Raw genomic sequence first — 21,306 nt, forward strand, 5'->3', positions numbered from 1 at the left:
ACGTATGACTTACTCTCATTGTTACTTGTGCTTCAGGTTCCTGTGTTGTTCGGGATGCCACTGGCAATGTTAATGATACCATTACAACAGAGCTGACAAACTGTACTTCTGCAGCCTGCAAACTAAACTTTGACTTTTCTTATTGTGAGAGCAATACTTGTTCTTTCGGGCTAATGAACAACTTTCAGGTGAGCATTGAGTTTATATTATATACACATTCTGTATTTAGGGATTAGACCACCTGATATCTGGCCATTCAGAATGTCCGTATACATTTGGGGAGATGGTTGTTACTTTCTGCCCCTCCTAAACCCTGTTGTTACTAACTAGGCAAATGGAAAAACACCGAGGAGTAAATTCTAAACTATTCAGGAATAAAACACAGCCCTTGACACTTAGACTTTTCTAGTAGTGTACAGTGCGTATACATGTAGCCTATGGGTTTACTATTTTATACTAGTTTAGAAAACCATGAAACAAGCATCCTTCATAAAAGTCATTTTGTCTGGTCTGTTTCTGGGTTCTGTCTGCTCTATACCATTGAGCTTTGGGTCTGTTTGTTCATCAGTGTTCGTCCTGATTCATGTAGTTAGTATATAGTAAGTCCTGAAGTCAGATTAACTTCTTCCAAACTAGTTCTAGCAATTTTAGCTTCCTAGTAATTAGTAGTACGCTCATTGTTTCTGTATAAATAAACTGTTAGGATACACTAATCAATAGAGTTGGGTACGTGGCTTGTTGGTAGGTGCTCGTCTAGCATTCACAAAGCTCTGGTCTCAGTCCTTAGCAGCACACAAGCAGAGTGAAGTGGCACGTGCCTGTAATCCCAGCATTTGGGAAGTAGGATAGGAGGATCACAGCTTCAGTCATCCTTAGTTATGTAGCAAGTTTTGAGATCAACTTTGACTACATGATACCTTTTCTCAATGTGTGTGTGTGTTAATATTTAGGTACTAATAGTAATACTAATTGATTAGGTATGGTCTGTGGAGGTGCATGCTGTACCAAACCATCATTTAACAAGAGAATTTTATTTTGAATAGATGCATAAAAGTTAGAGAATTAAATTTTTGGAGACTGCTATTCTTTATTATTTACCTCTGTGTGTGTATGTGTGTGTGTGTGTGTGTGTATATATATATATATATATATATATATATATATACACATACATATACATATACATATATATGAGGACTGAGGAAATGGCTTAGTTGGAACACATGAACATGAGTTTGCTTCCCTGAAGGCATGTAAAAAACCTAGTGTAGTTGTGTACGCTTGTTGTCTCGGAGCCACGGAGGGAAGACTACTAAGTGCTTGGGCCTTCCTGGCAGAAAGCCCAGCTCTTCCGATGCACATTGCAGGCCGGTGTTGAGATTGCCTGGAGAAAAGGGGACAGTGCCTGAGGAAGGACACCCAGGGCTGTTCTTGGAAAAGATAGCATAACGAAGTGAAGCTTTAGTTGTCAGATATATCAGTCTTAGAACATAACAAACACATACAAACACATACATATAGATTTAAGAGGGTAATACAAATAATAATTGTGTATGTATATATATATATATATATATATATATATACATATATATATGGGTTTCTATAGATCCCAAGTAAAAAAATAAACATTTTGTTACCAATCCATAATTAAAAGGGTCGTGAGAGTCTGCATATTGTTAGGACTTACATCACTATTTACAATGTGTAAATATTTATAATACAACTTTATAAATAAAGTTTCTAAATAAAGTGTACTTTGATGACATTTAATATTCCATTGTATAGTTTCAAGCAGTTTATTTGTAGTTAGTAAGTGTTGGATTCAGTTATATGATACAAATTTGTATTTTCTAGTCCCAAGATTTGGCAATATGGTAAAAATAAAAACGTTCATGCAGCTGGGAGTGGTGGCGCACGCCTTTAATCCCAGCACTTGGGAGGCAGAGGCAGGTGGACTTCTGAGTTGGAGGCCAGCCTGGTCTACAGAGTGAGTTCCAGGACAGCCAGGGCTACACAGAGAAACCCTGTCTAAAAAAAAAAAAAAAAGATACAAACATTGGCCTCTACCCAGTGACTTAAGTGCTAGTCAGATTTCTGTGTTTCCTGGAAATACAAAGCTGTGTTCTTTATGATCTTTCTTACAGACACATTTGAGTCAAGCTCTGTGTTAATTTAAATAAGGAAAACTTATAAAAAAAAATGCTGTGGGAAAAAATACACAATGCTGGTGATGGGGCAATCCTGTACAAATCCTGTGCTATTTATAAAGTGAGCATTGTCAACAGAGTATAAATAACTAAGCAGTCTGTAAGTTACATGTCACCTTAGTGTTCTGGTGCTTGGAAGAGACACTGTGACCAAGGCAACATTTATAAAGGAAAGTGTTTAATAGTTGGCTCTTGACGTAGTATTGACTGATTCAGAGACTTAATCCATTATCATTGTGGTGACCAGGCAGGCATGTTGCTAGAGAAGTAGCTGAGAGATTGAATTCCAGACCTTCAGACAGCAGGCAGAGAGAGACAGACTCTGGGACTAGGTAGGGTTTTGAAACCTAAATCCCACCCCAGCAACACACGGCTTCCCAAAAGGACACCTTCCTGATCCTTGCAAACATTTCATCAGCTGGGAGCTTTGCATGCAGGTACAGGAGCCTGTGAGGGCTCCACAGAGGGCTGTTAGGAAGTCCACACAAGCCCCACTTTCAGTGCTAATTTTCATATATAAACGACTTCACACTCAAGGACGTAGAGGCTTTTAGGATATCTTACTGGTTTTAAATTTTGAATTACATATGTTTATCTTGTATATCTATTTTGATGTCCTGTGAAGCATTTGACTTATGCATTGTATGATAAACAAAGTGTGAGCTGCCTCTTTTTTTTTTCTTGTCAGTCATAGTTCCTCATAGGTGGTCTCTCCCAACCCTCTGTTTACCCTGGACGTGGTCACTGTGTTTATGCACGTCTGCGCGCTCACGCTACCATTCCTTACCTCCATTCAGCGCTGCATTTGGAGAGCCATCTTGCCCGTCATCTTGACTGCTATATGTTGTGGACAACAGTGATGTGACCACTATTTTCATTTAGTGTCACCATGTCCTTCTACTCTTTTCACCATTAAATTTTAGGAAAGTGCTGAGGGAAAATATTAAACTGGAAAGGCAGAAGTCTAGTTGGCTCTTGACGTAGTATTGTCTGATTCTAAGCATAGGACACTGATGTGGTTTGTGCAAAGGACAAGGCTTGTGGAGAATTGAGTCTAAAGTTTTCATGCCTAACTCTGAGTCTGGGAGGAGGAGTGCACACATGTGGGGAGATGTTTAGACATAATGCACGGGCAAAGCAATGTAATGAGGGTAATGTACATATCACCCACCTTCATCATTTATCAGTGTGTGATTAATTGTGATTTAATTATAATTTCTTGTATCCCAGGTTATTTAGAAGCAGAATAGAATTTATATCATAACCTTTTGGTTTAACACTTTTACATTTAACTGTTACATACTTAAAAATAACTTCATATCTACAATACTGATAGCCCATACAAACAAACTATCTTGATGTAATACACTTTGATAAGAGCTTAACTTTAGTCTGACTTACTGGCTAGATCTAACCATATACTGGTTCTAGATCATATTTCTAGAACCTGGGATGAGAGAAATGGATTATATAATGGAGAGAGAGGGTTAGCACATCACAGGATATAGGATAAGCGCTCCAGAGAATGGCAGGAAATAAATTAAAAACTAAAAAGGTATGAAACCATATATTACAAATATTGAGAAAACACATTCATCAAATAGTAGCAGTCATTTTTGAGAGCTGTTTTAAAAACAAACAAACAAACAAATACCATTTTAAAATGACCAAGAAAATGGGGTCAGTTGAGGCAGTTTGGTTGCTGACAACATAGGGATACTGTGAAGGAAAGGCCAGATAAGCTGGACTAATGGCTTTAGTGATACTTTTCATAAGTCTTTGTGTCTTAGGAGATACATACTGAACCTTTATGATTAAAAAGCCAGGAGTTAGCCGGATGTTTTAGTAGTAGACCTACTTTAATAATTTGTAATTTACTTCTCATTGCTATTACCAGATTCCTCTCCGATTATTTCTAGTGTTAGTTTCCTTTATTAGAAACTTCACATTGTGACTACTTACTCTGTTCTGTCATTTCTTTAAGGTGATGAGCATGGTGTCAGGATTTGCACCCTTGATCTCTGCAGGGATCTTTTCAGCCACGCTCTCGTCAGCACTAGCATCTCTCGTGAGTGCTCCCAAAATATTTCAGGTAAATATTTTCATATTACTTTTAATGAAGGAGATGTTAAAATAATATTTCAAATTTTAGATTGTTGTTATATTCAGATAAATTACCTGTATCTGAAAGTGTTTGCATATACGTATATCAAGATTGGTATAAATTTTATTTGTATAATTGCTATGTAGGACTGTTCAAACATTTGTGCATTTTCCTACTGTCAAGGTGCATGTCTTGAAGTGTCTTTTTAGAAAGGATGACTGGAGGGTCTGGAGAGACTGCTTACCAGTACAGTATCATGCAGAGGACTCAAATTCAGTTTCCAATATGTACATTGGATGTACATAATCTGCTGGATCTCTAGACATACATATATAATTGAAAATGATAAAAATAAATATTTTAGGGATAGAAATAGGTTTTGTGTTTTGGCATACTTAACATAAAGGTTTAGGATTATTGTCAGGGTTAGGAGTGCAGTGTAAGACTGTAAGTTAGGACTAGTAAATAATGGTTTCAGTTAGCATGATGCCAACTTAAATGTTTTATGTGGCTCGTATTACATTAATTATAGTAGATGAAGTGATATCTAGGATGAATACTGCTTCCTGTAGTGATCGTTAAGCATCTAATACTAATTAGGAAATTGCTTTAATTACCATATCAGATAAATGTTGATTTTGTAGCCGTCTTAAAACTGTATTTGTAGCCAGAAAGTATAGTAATGGCATCTCATAGGATTTTAAGGCAATATCTATTAAGATTTGAAGAAAACTAGTTAAACTTTATACTTAGGCTTTTTCATCTTTTCAGTTTCAGATTTGGAGTTGGTTTTCTTTTTTTTTTAAAGATTTATTTATTTATTATTTTATTTATATGTGTACACTGTAACTGTACAGATGGTTGTGAGCCTTCATGTGATTGTTGGGAATTGAAATTTTTAGGACCTCTGCTTGTTTTGCTCCATCCCACTGGCTCCGGTCAGTCAGTCCCACTTGCTCAGTCCCTGATTGCTCCTGCCCAAAGATTTATCATTATCCATTAGAACACCACTGTAGCTGTCTTCAGACGGGCCAGAAGGGGGCGTCATACCTCATTATAGGTGGTTGTGAGCCACCATGTGGTTGCTGGGATTTGAACTCAGAACCTTTGGAAGATTAGTCAGTGCTCTTACCTGCTGAGTCATCTTGCCAGCCCCGGAGTTGGTTTTCTTAAAGCCATAGGTACACTGTATTGTAATGACAAATTTTAGTTTTTTTTTGTTTTTGTTTTTGACTATTTGAATGAATGCTTTTCTGATTTTTCATAGAGTTTTAACATGGGATGAGGCAGGACAAACAAAATCTTTAGCAGTGTTACAAACCAACTACCCTTCAGCTGTTTGAACTATTTACATGTTCTTTATAGTCTGCGAGTGAAACACTGAGAGACAGGGAACAAAAAGTATCAGAAATGAGAGACTTGGGCTTCCTTCTTGATTAACCTACTTTAACTGTTTGCAAACTTGTACATCTTACTTTTCATGTGTTTTAATGTTTTTATATTTTCCCTCGGCTTAGGCTCTATGTAAGGACAATATCTACCCAGCTTTCCAGATGTTTGCTAAAGGTTATGGGAAAAATAATGAACCTCTTCGTGGTTACATCTTAACATTCCTGATCGCACTTGGATTCATCCTAATTGGTTAGTTCTGTGAATGGCATATCATGTAGGTTTTGCTATGTTTATAGTGTTACCTATAATCATGAATATGACATTATTAACAAAATGTGCCTTGATTTAGTATACTAAGTCACTTTCTAATCAAAGTAAAATATTGCAGATAGTAATCCCTGATATTATTTATTAAACTTACTGCCACTGTGTAAAAACTAGGGCTAGAAGGAATTACATTCTCTCTTTTTTTCTGTTTTCTTCTTTTCTTTCTTTCCTTTTTCCTTTCCTTTCCCCTCTCCTTCCCCCTTCCCTTCCCTTCCCTTCCCTTCCCTTCCCTTCCCTTCCCTTCCCTTCCCTTCTGTTTTGTAAGGAATAGGATTATAGGCACACACTACTACAATATCCTTTTCCTAAAATACATATGATGATAGTGTAAGGAAGAGGATGCTGGTGTCCCCAAGAATGGTGGTGCCTCTGACAGACATATGTAGAGTTATAGACCTGTCACTGCTAAGATAACAAGAGACTTAATGAAGAATTTTGTGTAGCCACTCAAATTAGTTGATTGTGAAAGTCCAATTATGCCATCAATTGTGACACACAATATAAGTTATCAATCTGTAGTAGATTTAAGGATGTTATGATGCTATTTAAAAATTAGAAGTACTTCAAATTTTGATGTTTTAAATACCATTAACTCTCTTTTCTTTTTTTGCAGCTGAATTGAACGTTATTGCTCCAATTATCTCTAATTTCTTCCTTGCATCATACGCCTTAATCAACTTTTCAGTATTCCATGCATCACTTGCAAAGTCTCCAGGTGATTTCACATCTTAAGAATTTGTATGTATTAATGGCTTTTATTTCAGAGGAAACCAAATTTTCACGATTCTAAAATTTGGGTTGTATGAGTTTTGTTCATTAAAGTGTTTTCTTTTTGTTACGTCAAATTCAAGGTCTCTGCCCTGAAGTGCACTAATGACAAGCTCTTATTCCCTTCGCTGTAGCTTCCTTCAGAACATTGACAACGACATTTGCCATACTAAAGAATTATTTCCTATTTTAAAAGTGTCTTTACTGTTTGCTTACCTGATTCATTTCTCAGAGCATTGTTCTTACTTAACCACGGTGCTAAGAATTGAGCCTGTGCTTCATGTTGGACAAGCACAGTTTCCCATGAACCTAAGCCCCAGCCCCCAGCGAGTGTTTTACACAATGAGTTCTGTGAAATCCTAACATAAGGGGGCTTTATTAACTGAAAAAGGATCATGGTGCCCTTTGTTATGAACAGACAAGGGTTGAAAATCAGTAAATGTTTAGAAAGTACAGAAGCATTTAAGTTTGTTGGAACAGGCTAAATCATGTGGGGTTCTCAGAAGAAGAAGGAAGCATGAACATCCATGTTTGAGCCTCAGTTTTACTTTCAAAATTAAAATTTATTGAATTAATTAAAATATTTTTAGCTATTAGTGACAAGTTTAAAACATCTTTTAATATTTTATGAGTAGTTTAAGTTCATAAACACCAACTGGAAACGTATGAATGAGCTTACACCTAGATTTCGTTAGGTGGGTAGGTTTCTTGAAATGTTTTTATCTATTACAACCTAAGTGTGTCTCATGCTGAAGACCAGAGCGTAAAGCTGCCCCACTAAGTGTGTCTCATGCTGAAGACCAGAGCGTAAAGCTGCCCCACTAAGCGGCAGAATGAAGTCGTTCCTCTGTGTGCTGCTTCTCTAGTTTTCACTGTGGTTGGTTGAATTCAATTTTTAAAAGATGGATTGACTGAAGGTCCGAGAAGAGCAGTAATAGGAAAATAGTGTTTTCAGTCATTAAAAATTATCAACAGCAGTTGTGTTCAATAACAGTCATTGACTTTACTGTCTTAGGGATGACCGTTGCATTTAGTGTGTAAAGTCATCTGGGTGTGGCAGCCATAAAGAAAGCTTTGTTATACATGATTAAGCACCACTGTATAATAAGGCAGAGAGACCTGAGAGATGTTCTCTTTCTGTCATTGTTAGGATGGCGTCCTGCATTCAAATACTACAACATGTGGATCTCCCTTATTGGAGCAATTCTTTGTTGCATAGTGATGTTTGTCATTAACTGGTGGGCTGCACTGCTCACGTATGTGATAGTCCTTGGGCTGTACATTTATGTTACTTACAAAAAACCAGGTCAGTAGACTTTTGTTTATAGTATTGTAAGCTAGAAAATATTTACAAGTTTTTAATGTAACTTTTCTTATTTAAGCATTCTTTGTATATTTGAAAAGGTCTCACATGTAAAATTGAAAATACCCTCTTTCCAAATAAGTTTTTTGTTCTTTTTGAACAACATTTAGCATCAGTAAACTATTTTAAAATGTTTTATTCCTATAGAATTTCATTCTAACCCATGAATTAATTATGACTGACCTTATTTTAAGAAAAATAATATACTAACGTTCTGTTGCACTCAGTATGCTTTAAAATTGTTCTTTGTAAGTTGCAGATTTGCAGCACTGTCGTAGCTACTATCCAGATATGTGTATTGATTGCCTCTTTTTGTTTTAGAACTGCTATATAGCATGGAATTCAAGTATTGGAAAGATAAAGATTTTCTAAAATATGTAAATATAATTGTTCTTAAACTGAGAGCTAGTGAATACCATTTCAAATGTCTAGGTTATGAGGGTAAGTGCTATTAGGAGTGCCTCAGAATACAGAAAAAAGATCTGTCAAAAAAGTTAGGAACCAGAAGATGAATAGTTACAATACAGTCGTTTTAAGCAGTGATGAAACACTTATGAAACATTTATATGAAGTGATAAGCTTTGGATTCGGATGGAGGCTCTACAATGAATGGACAAGGGAACTATGTTTTTAAATTATTACTCTAAAGTACCTCTGAAGCATATTTTAATATGTTTAAAATCATTGAAGGCCCAGCATTTTCATTCAGTAGGAAAGGACATTTTCATGTTTAAATAGCTTGAGTGTATTCACTGTACTTTCATCTGCCCCCTTCCTTCAGGTCTTCCGCTACTGTTGCTAAGAGATTGTTTTGAGTTAAGTGCACGCTTGCGGTGCCATTCATTGTCAAGCCTTTATTTTTTTTTCTTTTTTTCTTTTTTCTTTTTTGGTTTTTTTGAGACAGGGTTTCTCTGTGTAGCCCTGGCTGTCCTGGAACTCACTCTGTAAACCAGGCTGGCCTCCAACTCAGAAATCCGTCTACCTCTGCCTCCCAAGTGCCGGGATTAAAGGCGTGCGCCACCACGCCCTGCTGTCAAGCCTTTATTAAGTTATGCCTTTTCTCAAGTGCAACAACAGGCATGATGGTAGTCTTATTCTACTACATCCTGGAATTATGTGAGGTTATAGAAGAATTGTTTACTTTACATTTTTAACATTTTAAAATTCTACTCAATTTGCTGTCTGTCTCATGGGTTTGAATTGTTTGCCATTGGTATTACCCCACACGACGCTGTTTTCCCACAGATGTGAACTGGGGATCCTCCACACAAGCGCTGACTTACCTGAGTGCACTGCAGCATTCAATCCGTCTTTCCGGGGTGGAGGACCATGTGAAAAACTTCAGGTAGGTGATGGGTGCCATTCTGCTAAGTCCGTCATTCTTGAACCTATCATTCTCCAGTGACGTTCTGTATGGAGGACTACAGAGTACCCTGGGTGGGCTTGAACAGCGTTATTCAGAACCAAGTCAGATGAGTTAAAACCTTCTTTCGAAAAAGGATCTGTCATTTGAAGACAACTAATATGTCTTCTCTTTGTAACCATGTTGTATACCTATTTATAAGTTTCTGTAAAATTTTTTATGTATTGATGTTTGCCTGTATGTATGTTTGTGTAACATTTGTGTGCCTGGTGCTGCAGGGGCCAGAGGAGGCCATTAGATCCCCTGGCACTGGAGTTACAGACAGTTATGAACTATTATGTGGGTGTTGGGAATTGACCCTCATAAGAGGTTTGTTTGTTTGTTTCTTTGTTTGTGATAGGGTTTCACTGTATAGCTCTGGCTGCCTGGGAACTCCCCTTTGTGTAGACCTGGCTAATCTTGAACTCAGATCTGTCTGCCTCTGCTACCTGAGTGCTGGGATTAAAGGCAACCACACCATAACTGGCCAGGATAGGGCTGTTTTGATGTCTATCTTTGTCATTGTATTAAGACTAAAGATTGAATGCTCCTTGTATTGCTGTTTGGGTGCCTGCCCATCTACTGTGCCTTTTTTCAAGAGTGAAGACATCTCAGAGATCACAGCTTTGCATGTGAATGGGGAGGGGGTAGAGGAATGCAAGCCTTGTAGACAGTCTTTAATGTTAGCGTATTCTGGGCAGTTGATGTCAAGTATGACAAAAAATAGAAATTATTCTCTTGTGAGTTGTGTAACATCAATAAAGATATGAACAAAGGTCACAATTTTAAACCAGCAAAAACTCACATGCACTTATAATTGGATTTCTTTGAAGTTCTTTTTTTAGTCCAAGTTTGCTTTTTGCTGTTTACTTATCTGTATAGTCCAGATGTTCCATAACTCAAGGATTCTGGCTGTATCCACCCCCACCCCCCAAGTCCTGAGATTATAGGCATCATGTGAGTTTGAGTTTTTTATGAAAATTATAATAAACATGGCACAGAGAAGAGAGTTGGTAAAAATCTGCTGTGAGAACCAGTGCGTGCTTTAATCCTCCATGTCTGCTTTCTTGTCCACAGGCAGCAGGCTCAGTGTTCAGCTGCTTTGTTACCTCCTTGTTGTGTGTTGACTTTATAAAACTGTTGGCCATGTGATTTCATTCTTGCCTAGCTGTTATTGTCCCTCTTTTTACACTTTAATTATATTTTATGGTGTTACTTTGATTAATTCATATTTAGCATTTATATTTTTATGACTTTAAACAAGGTGGACACAGTGTAATTTTCTTTTTTCTTTTTGGCTTTTTTGTTTTATTAGAACTAATAATCCCCCCCCACACACACACACCTTTTGTAGTTTGTATCTATCTCAGCCTTCATCAGTGCTCCCCAAAATTAGATTTACTTGAAGTTTCTTTCTCACTATTTCCTTTTTCCCTAGTTTGGGTTCTTGGATTCATCTGAAGTGCAGCTCTTATGCTCCCTGCCAATGAAGTTGTCTGGGCATTGGTGCTGAGGTCTGCCACTCAAGTCCTCACTGTGAATTAATGTGGCTTTGCTCATTCTTCACGGAATTTAAGACATCTTAAAGGCTTTCTTTTTGATCTGATTAGATTTCTCAGAAATGAATATTTTAAGCTGTTTGTGTGTCCTTGTTACCAGAGTTCTGAGAGCCAGGTAGGGGAAGGAGGTGGAGGTTTCAGAGTTTTGCCCATGAGTAACTTTCTGAGTCCTCTTAACTTTAAGACTGCTGACCCTGCCCCGGCTCCTTCCAGTGTCTACACCACAGAGGCCTTTAGCTGAGCAGATGTAGGCAGTTGTCCCCAGAGTGATGGAAGTGACTTGGCACTGCCTATTGCCTCTTATGTACACACGAGACCAGGGTTCTTGATTTTGGTTTCTCTGACACAGCTTCACTGTGGTTTGCAGAGATGCTTGGAGATGCCTGGTTGCTGACAGCTTCATGCTGCTGCCTTTGCGGTTTAGAATCAGTAGCCTTACGGCCTCACGGCCTCATTCAGTGTCTCCTGATGGTTTGCCCCTTCCCTCTTCTGCTTGCTGTATAGATAGCTTTCGGGATTGTGGAGCTTTACTCTCCGGTGTTTTTTCCATGGGTTTCTGTGATTCTATACATTTAACAGAAATTATATAATGGTAAGAGGAGACTCCTCTTAACCTTAATTTAACCTTCAGGAAGCTTTTAAAAATGCAATAATTGAATAAGAAAGGCATTGGTAGATGTCCAGGCAGGGATGGCTCCTGGCAGGTAGGCAGATTTGGTCATTTGGCTCCCCTCGTCCTTATGTATTGGCATTCTGCTGGTCCCTAAAAGATACGACTTGTTCTTATGATCAGAGTGATCATTATGTCCATGGAGGTCTGGAAAGGAACACCTTTCAGGTTGTAAGTTACTCATAGTTACTTCATCTAAGAAGGTGAGGGGTCATCTTCTGTAGCTAGAAATTCCTGCCCCCTGCAGAAACTAACTGAAAGGCATACAGATGGTCAGAAGAGGGCCCTGAGCCGGCTGGGCCATGACGCTACTTTTCATTACCCCAGAGCACCTCTCTCTGAAAGAGTCGATATGTGACCTACTTGACTAAAATTCCAAATAAGTCGGCATTTTAAAAAATCTTTGTTAATGCTTTTATTATTTTAGGGACTACTATAACAGTGGCTAAGTTAGAATTTTAAAAAAAGATTAATTTAGTTTTATTTTATGTATATGTATCTATGTGTGTGAATCAGAAGAGGGCATCAAATCCTCAGAAATGGCAGGCTATTTTTAGTCGACAACTTTAAACTTAAAAAAACCTGAAAGGTGTTTTTTTGCAGGCCAAGAAGCCTTTCCCGTGGTCCTCTGTCAGAACCGGAAGTGCTCCTCCCCGCTGAGCTGAGCGCTTCTCCCGTTCTTACCTCAGGAACTCTAGTCGGGTTTTTGCTTGTCCGTATAGATGTGGCAAATTTAAGAAACTTCACTAGTCATTTTTGGTGGATAAAGTGGATATTGACTGTTATATAAACAAGATTGATTTCCTCTAGTTAATGAAAATCAATTTTTTTTTTTCAAGTAGGGTTTCCTTCTGTAGTCCTATCTTGGAACTTGCTATAGTTGGCCTCAAACTCAGAGTTTGCCTGCCTATGCCTCCTGTGTGCTGGGGTGAAACCCAACCAAAAAACAGTAGTTTAAAACATCTAAGTAGCCGGGCGTGGTGGCGCACGCCTTTAATCCCAGCACTCGGGAGGCAGAGGCAGGAGGATTTCTGAGTTCGAGGCCAGCCTGGTCTACAAAGTGAGTGCCAGGACAGACTGTGCTACACAGAGAAACCCTGTCTCGAAAAACCAAAAATAAATAAATAAATAAATAAATAAATAAATAAATAAAAATAAAACATCTAAGTATTTTGTCAACTTCTCATGTTTATATAGATAACTGAGTGCAGTTTTGGCATTTGCCATTATTAACTAGAATTAAGAGATTTTAGCCAGTAGAACTAACTGGACTAGATAGATCAAACTGCTGTATTTGATTTTACGTATCCAATATCTACAAAGTGACTGGGATAGTTATGACCTTTGAAGATAAAAGTTGTTATGCCATTTATAAACAACATGGTAATTTCTGTAGTCTTCCCAGAAACTCAGTAGGCAGTATTTGTTATAAGGCTTTCTTGTTGTTGTTATTTATTTTTATTTTGAGGTATCTTCTTAGCAGAACTGCTTGGGAGGTTTGCATTCTCCTTAACATTTGCTTGTATTTATGCGTATTGTGCATGTGCCCTGTGTCTGTGGGTGCTTTTGATGGCCAACTGGAATTATAAGCAGTTGTAGCCCCTGACTTGGCTGCCAAGATCTGAACTTGCGTCCTTTGGAAGGATTAAATAAAGATGATCTTTTTAAAGTTCTTGTGTAGCTTTGTTCTTAGAGAAACTACATAAAAATTTCAAACTGTTCTAATTTTTTTTTTTTTTTAATTTTAAATTAGACCACAGTGCCTTGTAATGACAGGTTCTCCAAACTCACGGCCTGCTTTACTTCATCTTGTTCATGACTTCACGAAAAATGTTGGTTTAATGATCTGTGGCCATGTGCATATGGTATGTATCGCTCTTGTTCTCTATAGTAAACTTTTTGATTCATCAAATGGGCTGTGATTAATATACCTTCTAGATTAGAAATTATTAGACGGATCTGTAGGAACTTTTGAGATATTTTCTTCAAAATACCTTTTTCTTTAAACAGTTGCAAAATAACATATTTTAAAAGATCTGGATATTTTATACCTTAGTTATTTTAACCAGTAAGTAAAATGTCTAAAATAATATGTTTTCGCCCCAAAGGTAGTGCATTTTTTCTCTTAGATCATTTTCAATATTGAAAATAATTGTGAATTTATGCTTCACCTGCTCTGCATAAGGAACTAAGTGGCTCTTTTTTGTGGTACCCCCTGGTCAGTTGTGTTAAGATGAAGCTGAACATCTCCTCCCTAATCGGCTGTTGGGAATTTGTTGAAGTTCGGTACAAACTTTGCACTTTATGTAAGGAGCACATGGTAATAGGAGTAGCTGCTGATGCTGATGCTGGGGAAAGGTTCTGTGGTCCAAATCATTGGCAGAAATGACAGAGTTTTTCTATGAAGCAAGTTGTCTTGATGCACAACAGAGTGTGCCTGCTGCCGAGTAAGCAGCATGCTGTTAGAGGCCAAGGAGAGTTTTGAAGAAGCTCAGGTCTGTTTGAGATACATTGTAGATGCCAATCTGAGGGTTCTCAACTTGGTTACTGGAGAGGGAGAGGGAGAGGGTTGGGTATATAGAGATTCCTTGAGGATACTTTAATTACTCTTAGAACCTGAAAATGTTTCGGTTTCTAAACATGATGATGACAACGTCTGCCAGTGTGTTAGCAGAAAACAATCGAACAAAGATGGTGGGAAGCCCAGGCCAAAGCACCCCAGACTCACCATGTTACTGCACACATCCTGTGACACAAATGCACATGTGTTGCTCTGAAGAAACAACACTAAGTGAATGAGGGGGCTGCAGAGTTTGTTAAATAACCATTTGGGCAAGAGAATGAAGGGAAGCCAAAGAAAAATGTGAGGAAGATTGCCAAGAAATGTAGGCTGTCTTCACTGAGAACTGTTTCTAAATCTGAGTGCAGTTAAAAACAAGCCTTTAAGAGTAGCAAATGATAGGCCATTGGGGGGTGAGGGGGTAAAAAAAAAAACCAGAAAAACTAGAGTGCCATTTCTTCCACAGCACTGCTCCCTTATTCCGGCACCAGGAGTTCTGGTGTGCATTCTTTTGCACTGCCTGTGACAGTTGCTTTTAGTTGCGAAGCCACACGGGCTTGTGTGGAGGGCCTGTTGTCAGCACTGATCTCTCAGATAGGGTATGTAGAGGTTTCCAGTTTGTCTCGAACTCATCCCTGGAAGCTAGTGCTTTGAGCCCAAGATGTTACAAAAAGGACAACATACTTAGGAAAGATTGAATTTTCCTCTACATAGTTATTTTTAAGACAAATACTTTTAAATATTTGGACATTTTTGTATTATATATTCATGCCTAACAAATTTTATATGTTGTGTAAAAGGATAAAAACAGAATTTTGAGTTAGCAAAGCTCATTTGCTTCAGCTAGGAGCAGAATATGTTTTCCTTTGATTTTCAATTATATCCTCAAGTTACTGTGATTTAACAACCCAGACACTTAGACCAAACAAAAATCAAACTAGTAAACTTTCTGTAGAGAAATAGAAGGCTCTTATTTTGCTTTCTGTAATCTCTTTTCCATTTTCGTAATTGCAAATTTCTCTCATTAATTTAGGATTGAAATATTTTGTTTAAAATCTTATTTGCAGTCTCCGTTCTCCAGGCAGCAGCAGAGCTCCCCTGTTTTGTATAATCTTACTTATTAGAATTCCTTCCCTGGAGAACAGGAGGCAGTTACTGTGCGCTTTTCTCGTCTCAACACTAAACAGCATGTTCCTTCATACTAGTATAAGAGAATGGCTTTTGTATGTGAATTTGTGTAAAATGGATTATGTTTTAAATACAAATCTTGATAATTTAATTTAAAGGGCCCCAGAAGACAAGCTATGAAAGAGATGTCCATTGATCAAGCCAAATATCAGCGATGGCTCATTAAAAACAAAATGAAGGCGTTCTATGCTCCGGTTCACGCAGATGACTTGCGGGAAGGTGCCCAATACTTGATGCAGGTGATGAGCCTTTCCTGTGGTGCATGTGGCTAAAACTCCCGTGTCCTCCTCAGGTCTTTCCTCGTGGTGCTATAAGTGCATATCACTTAAAGATCTCTAAATCACCTTTTTTTCCTATAGTTTAGAAAACTACAGACATTTTGTGTTGTAGGGTGTCACCTGAGCTTGTTAGTCTCTTTCTGTTATTTTTCACTTCCTCCACCCACTAGGTTTGTTTTTACAGTGTTGAGTCATAGCTGTCTTTATTTGACTTTTCAAAAAGTTGCTGTCCTTCGTATCTCTGTTCATTTGCTAGCTCTAAGTTTAGACTTCCCTTCCTTTCACTCTGTGTAGTTTACAGGCACCACAGTAGGAAGTTTAGAGTGAGTCCCAGTGTGAAGAGTTAGTGCTGCCGCTTTCTTCTGTCTATGTCCTGAAGATAATAGGGAGATTATAAATGGAGACAGCACTTGACACTTTATCTTAAAAACCAACCAACTGACCATTAAAAGTAGAAGCAGCTTTTAATGACTGTGACCATGGAGCTGTCTGTTAAAGGTGGAGCGAGGTCCCCAGTGTTGTCTTGAGCCCGTCCTGTTGAACTTGTTAGAATTTAGTTTAGAATGATCAGTAATCTTTAAGAAGGATAGGCACCGAGTAGGATTGCTAAGTAATTATCACATTTATATGGAAACTACTGTAACTCAATAGATGGCAAAAAATAGAAGAGAGGCCGCTTACACAGAAAATTCACTGTATGACACGAGTATTCACTGTATTCACTGTATGACACGAGTGGTTGTTATCTGTAATAATTGCTTGTCTGTGAAAAAAGTGTGAAATAAGTCCTTACAAAGACTATTCAAAAGCCATATTGAACCAAGCTTTGATGTGTGCCTTTATAATCCCAGAGTTTGGGGTGCTGAGGAGACCTGCGTAGGCTACATGGTAAGAACAAGCCTTCCATGGCTGCAAAACAGAAAGGAGTGAAAGGAATCAGAGAGGAAAGCTAGAGAAAAATAACAGCGACCCTGTGCCCATATCCACAAGGGTCACTACTGCCACATACAGAGAAGTGGGACGTGTTTTGAACTGTTATGTAATCCATGTCACAGTCGCTATTGGACAATCTCAATCTCTCTCTCCTTCCTTTTCTCCCTCCCTCCCTCTTTTATCACACTAGAGAACAAAAGGAGGCTTCATGCACACACCTTTTTACATGTAAAGAAAACTCTATGAAATTTATGTTCCAGGCACAAGAAACCTTAGAGTGGTTGGCCAGGGTTGTCTATGTATGTATAATAATTTTTATGAAGTAATTTTTTACTTAAATCTCATTAGCACATAGATTTCTGTTTCTTTGTCACAGTGAAACAGGTGGTGAGGCCCAAGGCAGAGGCAGGTGGCTGTGTAAGCTTGAGAACAGCCTGGTCAACAGATTTCCAGGATAGCCAGGGCTACAGAGAAAACCTGTTTCAGAAAACCAAAAAATTAAAAAAAAAAAAAGAAAAGAAAAAAACCAACAAAGACAAACAGACAACCCCCAAACAGATAGTCATATACTTACTTTCTCTGTGATTTTAAATCTAATGGATTTCTCTTGCTGTTGTTCCATTTATGTTGCTAGCCATAATATTTGGAAATGCTTTTACTTAATAGTTGAAGACAGAAATGAAAACTACAGCCTATTCTTCCTTCTGTTATGGTTGTGATGGCACATAGAAGCTGACACAGCAAATGCAGTTCTGATCACTGAGTTCTGGCACAAGGTGCACAGAGATCTGTGCTGAAGATCTAAAGATAACACTGTGGGAGGGAGGGAAGGCTGGTGTGTGTAAGAAGCCCGGTGACTGCACTGTGAGGTGACGCATAGGGGTGGAGTCTGCAAACTGATTTTCAGAGCACTAGTGAAGAATGTGTTGGAAAAGATCATTTCTTCAGTAGTAAACTGTTGTTAGTGACATACTCCTTCATGGAAACTGGAAATAAAATCTCTCTCATAATAGCTACCCTGAGTAAAGGATTGAAGATGAGAGAGATATATGTGGAAATGAAAAACATAAAGGGAGTTAGTTACTGCAGTAATGCCACTGAAAGCCTCAGTACTTGAGTATCTTAGAAGGTGTTTATTCCTAACTTTATAAAATTAGAGCTTTAAGGGATTACAGCTCAGTAGAAAACTGAGACCCTGCGCTTTTCTGATTGTGAATATAATATGATACTGAATTTTAAAAATTAGGTTGATTGTTCCTTACAAAGGTAAACTTGAGCCGGGCATGGTGGTGCATGCCTTTAATCTCAGCACTCAGGAGGCAGAGGCAGGTAGATTACTGAGTTTGAGGCTAGCCTGGTCTACAAAGTGAGTTCCAGGACAGCCAGGGCTATACAGAGAAACCCTGTCTCGGAAAACCAAAAAAAAAAAAAAAAGGTAAATTTGAAATGACCTTAGTGCTACATTCCTTGGCTTTTACAAAACTGAAGGAAAGAACTGAGGCAGAGTGTTTTTAATGGAGATATTTCGCTGCACCACCATCACTGTAGCCAAAGGTACAAAGGTATGAACTAGAACAGTTGAAGGGCCCATCATCAAATAAAGCAAACTGTGGCATGTATACACGATGGTGTTTGCCTATAGAAAGGAAGTGAGTTATACCAATTGCATTAACCTAGAAGACAGCCTGCTAAGGGCAGAAAGCTAAATACCACGATTTCATTCATGAAGTGACCAGAGAGAATTCTATTAACTGTCAAAGGGGCCACAAGGGAAAGCCTGAGTAGCAGTTGTAGGCTTTCTGACTGGGGCGATGATTACTTGGCAGCACTGTGGACGTGATGCATGCTGCTTCAGTGCTAAGCGTGTTCACTTCTCACCACAGCTCACTTACATGTGTGGACTTGGAGGTGGGCCGGAGGTCAGTCTCCAATCCATTTGTGGATGTTATCCCCTCATGGTGTTTTGTTGTTGTTTGGAGACAGGGTCTCTCACTCTCTTCCTGGAACTTGACAATTTGTGTAGCGTGGCTGGCCTGTAAGCCCCAAAGAAATGCTGGCCTTTACAGCCCACCATTGGTAATTTTACATGGGATCTGAGGGTTGCAATATGGTCCTCATACTCGGACTACAGTCAGTTTCTCCTCAAACCATCTCCTCAGCCCCTATCACAATTTTTAAGATGCCATAACGTCCCCAAACCCAAGCCCGCTCAGTCAGTCAACACTCTCTCCAGCGTGAAAGTGAGAATTAAAAGGAAAAAAAGACAGACAACATTTTGCGTGACCCCAGTCAATTCTGAGACTGAAGGTAAATTTTTATTTTCCAACCTACTTTTTATACCATTTTAATTACATGCAAGTATTTTGGGCAAGCAGTACAATAAGGAACTAACAAAGCAGCATGGAATTGTATGTGCTGTGCTGCCATGGTTCTTGAGCCCACTTCCTTGTCCAAGCCCCAAATCTTGCCTGAAGCCTCCTAGTTCTTCTGTTCCACCCTAAGACTAAATCCCTGCCTTACCTTACTTCTCTATCACAGCCTAAAGTTAGATTCTTGTCGAAACTTCCTTATTATGCTAATGTCAGAGTCCTGCCTGAAGCCCATTTTTTTGTCCTTAGCCAATGTCAGACTACTGCCAAGCGGTACCCCAAATGGCTTTCCACAATTTCTCATTGTACTTAAAGCAAAAGAAAACACATAGGAAAGAGATGTTAGTGGATTTTGAGGGATAACTGTTAATTATGTTGAATTACAGCTCTTTAATTTGTGTATGTGTGTCTTCATTAATGTGTTTTTTTTTTAATCAGGATCTCCTTATATGTTTCTGTAATATGTAGCCCAGAACACTCACTATATGTACACCAGACTGACTTTAAACCCATGGATGGCAGTCCTGTCTGCCTCCTGAGTGTTGGGATTACAGGCAGGTACCACCATGCTTGGCTTGCATTGTAGCTTTTGGTGACACTGAAAAATACTTTGAACTATTATGGAAGGGAATCAAAGAGATTTTAGAAGGAATATTTGCATAAGTAAAATTAACTCAGAATTCAGAGCTCCAGATAATAGTCTTACATCTAAGCCTTAGTGGCTATTATTAAAATATATCATGGAGGTGAATACATTGTTTTTGTTTTTGTTTTTTTTAATTAAATGTTATTTTGGTTAGCAAAAGTACACATTTCTTTTTGTCATTAAGATATAAAAATGAATTTAGACATTTTCGAAAGTTTAATTGTAGTGTCTATTTTTATTGTGTTTTAGTATGAGTAATTTGGGTCAATTTCTTTTTTGGGGGGGGTCAATTTCATATTGTAATTAAAACTCTCAGTGTAAAAATATTTCATCTTTTAAAATTTCTTCTGTTGAATAGTCTGTTTTGAAGTTGTCTTTGTATGTTTTAGGCTGCTGGACTTGGTCGTATGAAGCCAAACACACTTGTCCTAGGATTTAAGAAAGATTGGTTACAAGCAGATATGAGGGATGTGGATATGTATATAAACTTATTTCAGTAAGTATCTTCTAAATTATTATGTACTGGGCAGAAAAAAATGCAACTTCTAAAAGCATTCACTCATTTGTTTAAAACACTTTTTTATATAGTCTTTTCTTTTTTTATTGGTTATTTTATTTATTTACAGTTCAACTGTTATCCCCTTTTATGGTTTCCCCTCCTCAAGCCTCCTATGCCCTCCCCCCTCCCCCCTGCCCTGTGAGGGAGCTCTCCCACCCACCCATCTACTCCTGCCTCCCCACCCTGGCCTTCCCCTACTTGGGGCATCAAGCAGGACCGAGGACCTCTCCTCCCATCGATGCCAGATAAGGCCATCCCTCTGCTACCTATTCGGCTGGAGCCATGGTTCCCTCCATGTGTTTTCTTAATAGGTGCAGAAAAATGAACGACCCCATGAACTGTCTGGGTTTTAAAATGAGGATCTATTAACAAAATACTGATGTCTCTCTTACACAAAGCACAGACAGATGTGTACAGTAAATGTGCAAACAGATCTACAAAGCCGCTTCTGTGTGTGCAAAATCCTCTGCTACCCTTGCCTTTTTCATTATATCTTTATTAGTATTTTGATAATTTCAGTGCATTGAAACATATGCATCCCCTTCAACTCTTTCCTTTCCACCAGCCTTTCCCATCCAATTTTGAGATTATCTCTCCCCCCTTTTCTAATTGACTTTTTTTTTTTTTTTTTTTTCCCCCAGCTAGTGTGTTCAGTCTGCTAGAGGCGGCATTAAAAAACCTGACTCATTCTCCCAGCCACTACCAAATCCTCTGTCTTGGGATTTTGTCTGGCTGTAGCTTGTGCATGTTGTCACAATCACTGTGAATTCATAGTGCATCTGTGCTGTTGTGACTTGAAAAAGTGTTTCCTTGAAGGTATCCACCACCCTTAGCTCTTACAATCCTTTGCCCTCTCTTTGGCAAAGATTGAGCCTTGGGGTAAAGGGTGTGATGTGAATGTCCAACTTTTTTTTTTTTTTTTTTTTTTTTTTTTTTTTTCGATATTAGGGTCTCTTAATTGGCATCTACTGCAAGGAT

At 38.4% G+C, this 21,306-nt stretch overlaps 1 protein-coding gene across 2 annotated transcripts in view; it reads left to right on the forward strand.

Moving 5' to 3' along the window:
* Slc12a2 (solute carrier family 12 member 2) overlaps positions 1 to 21,306 on the forward strand; it is a 67,659-nt gene that overhangs the window by 26,919 nt on the left and 19,434 nt on the right. For both annotated transcript variants that reach the window (XM_021150686.2, XM_029471904.1), the window contains exons 10-18: positions 37 to 188; positions 4,195 to 4,302; positions 5,832 to 5,955; positions 6,647 to 6,748; positions 7,952 to 8,107; positions 9,410 to 9,509; positions 13,549 to 13,660; positions 15,642 to 15,782; positions 20,159 to 20,265. In XM_021150686.2, the coding sequence (XP_021006345.1) occupies positions 37 to 188; positions 4,195 to 4,302; positions 5,832 to 5,955; positions 6,647 to 6,748; positions 7,952 to 8,107; positions 9,410 to 9,509; positions 13,549 to 13,660; positions 15,642 to 15,782; positions 20,159 to 20,265 (1,102 nt within the window). The remainder of the gene's footprint in view (positions 1 to 36; positions 189 to 4,194; positions 4,303 to 5,831; positions 5,956 to 6,646; positions 6,749 to 7,951; positions 8,108 to 9,409; positions 9,510 to 13,548; positions 13,661 to 15,641; positions 15,783 to 20,158; positions 20,266 to 21,306) is intronic.

The sequence above is a fragment of the Mus caroli genome, chromosome 18 (genome assembly GCF_900094665.2).
Source record: "Mus caroli chromosome 18, CAROLI_EIJ_v1.1, whole genome shotgun sequence".
Taxonomy (NCBI): domain Eukaryota; kingdom Metazoa; phylum Chordata; class Mammalia; order Rodentia; family Muridae; genus Mus; species Mus caroli.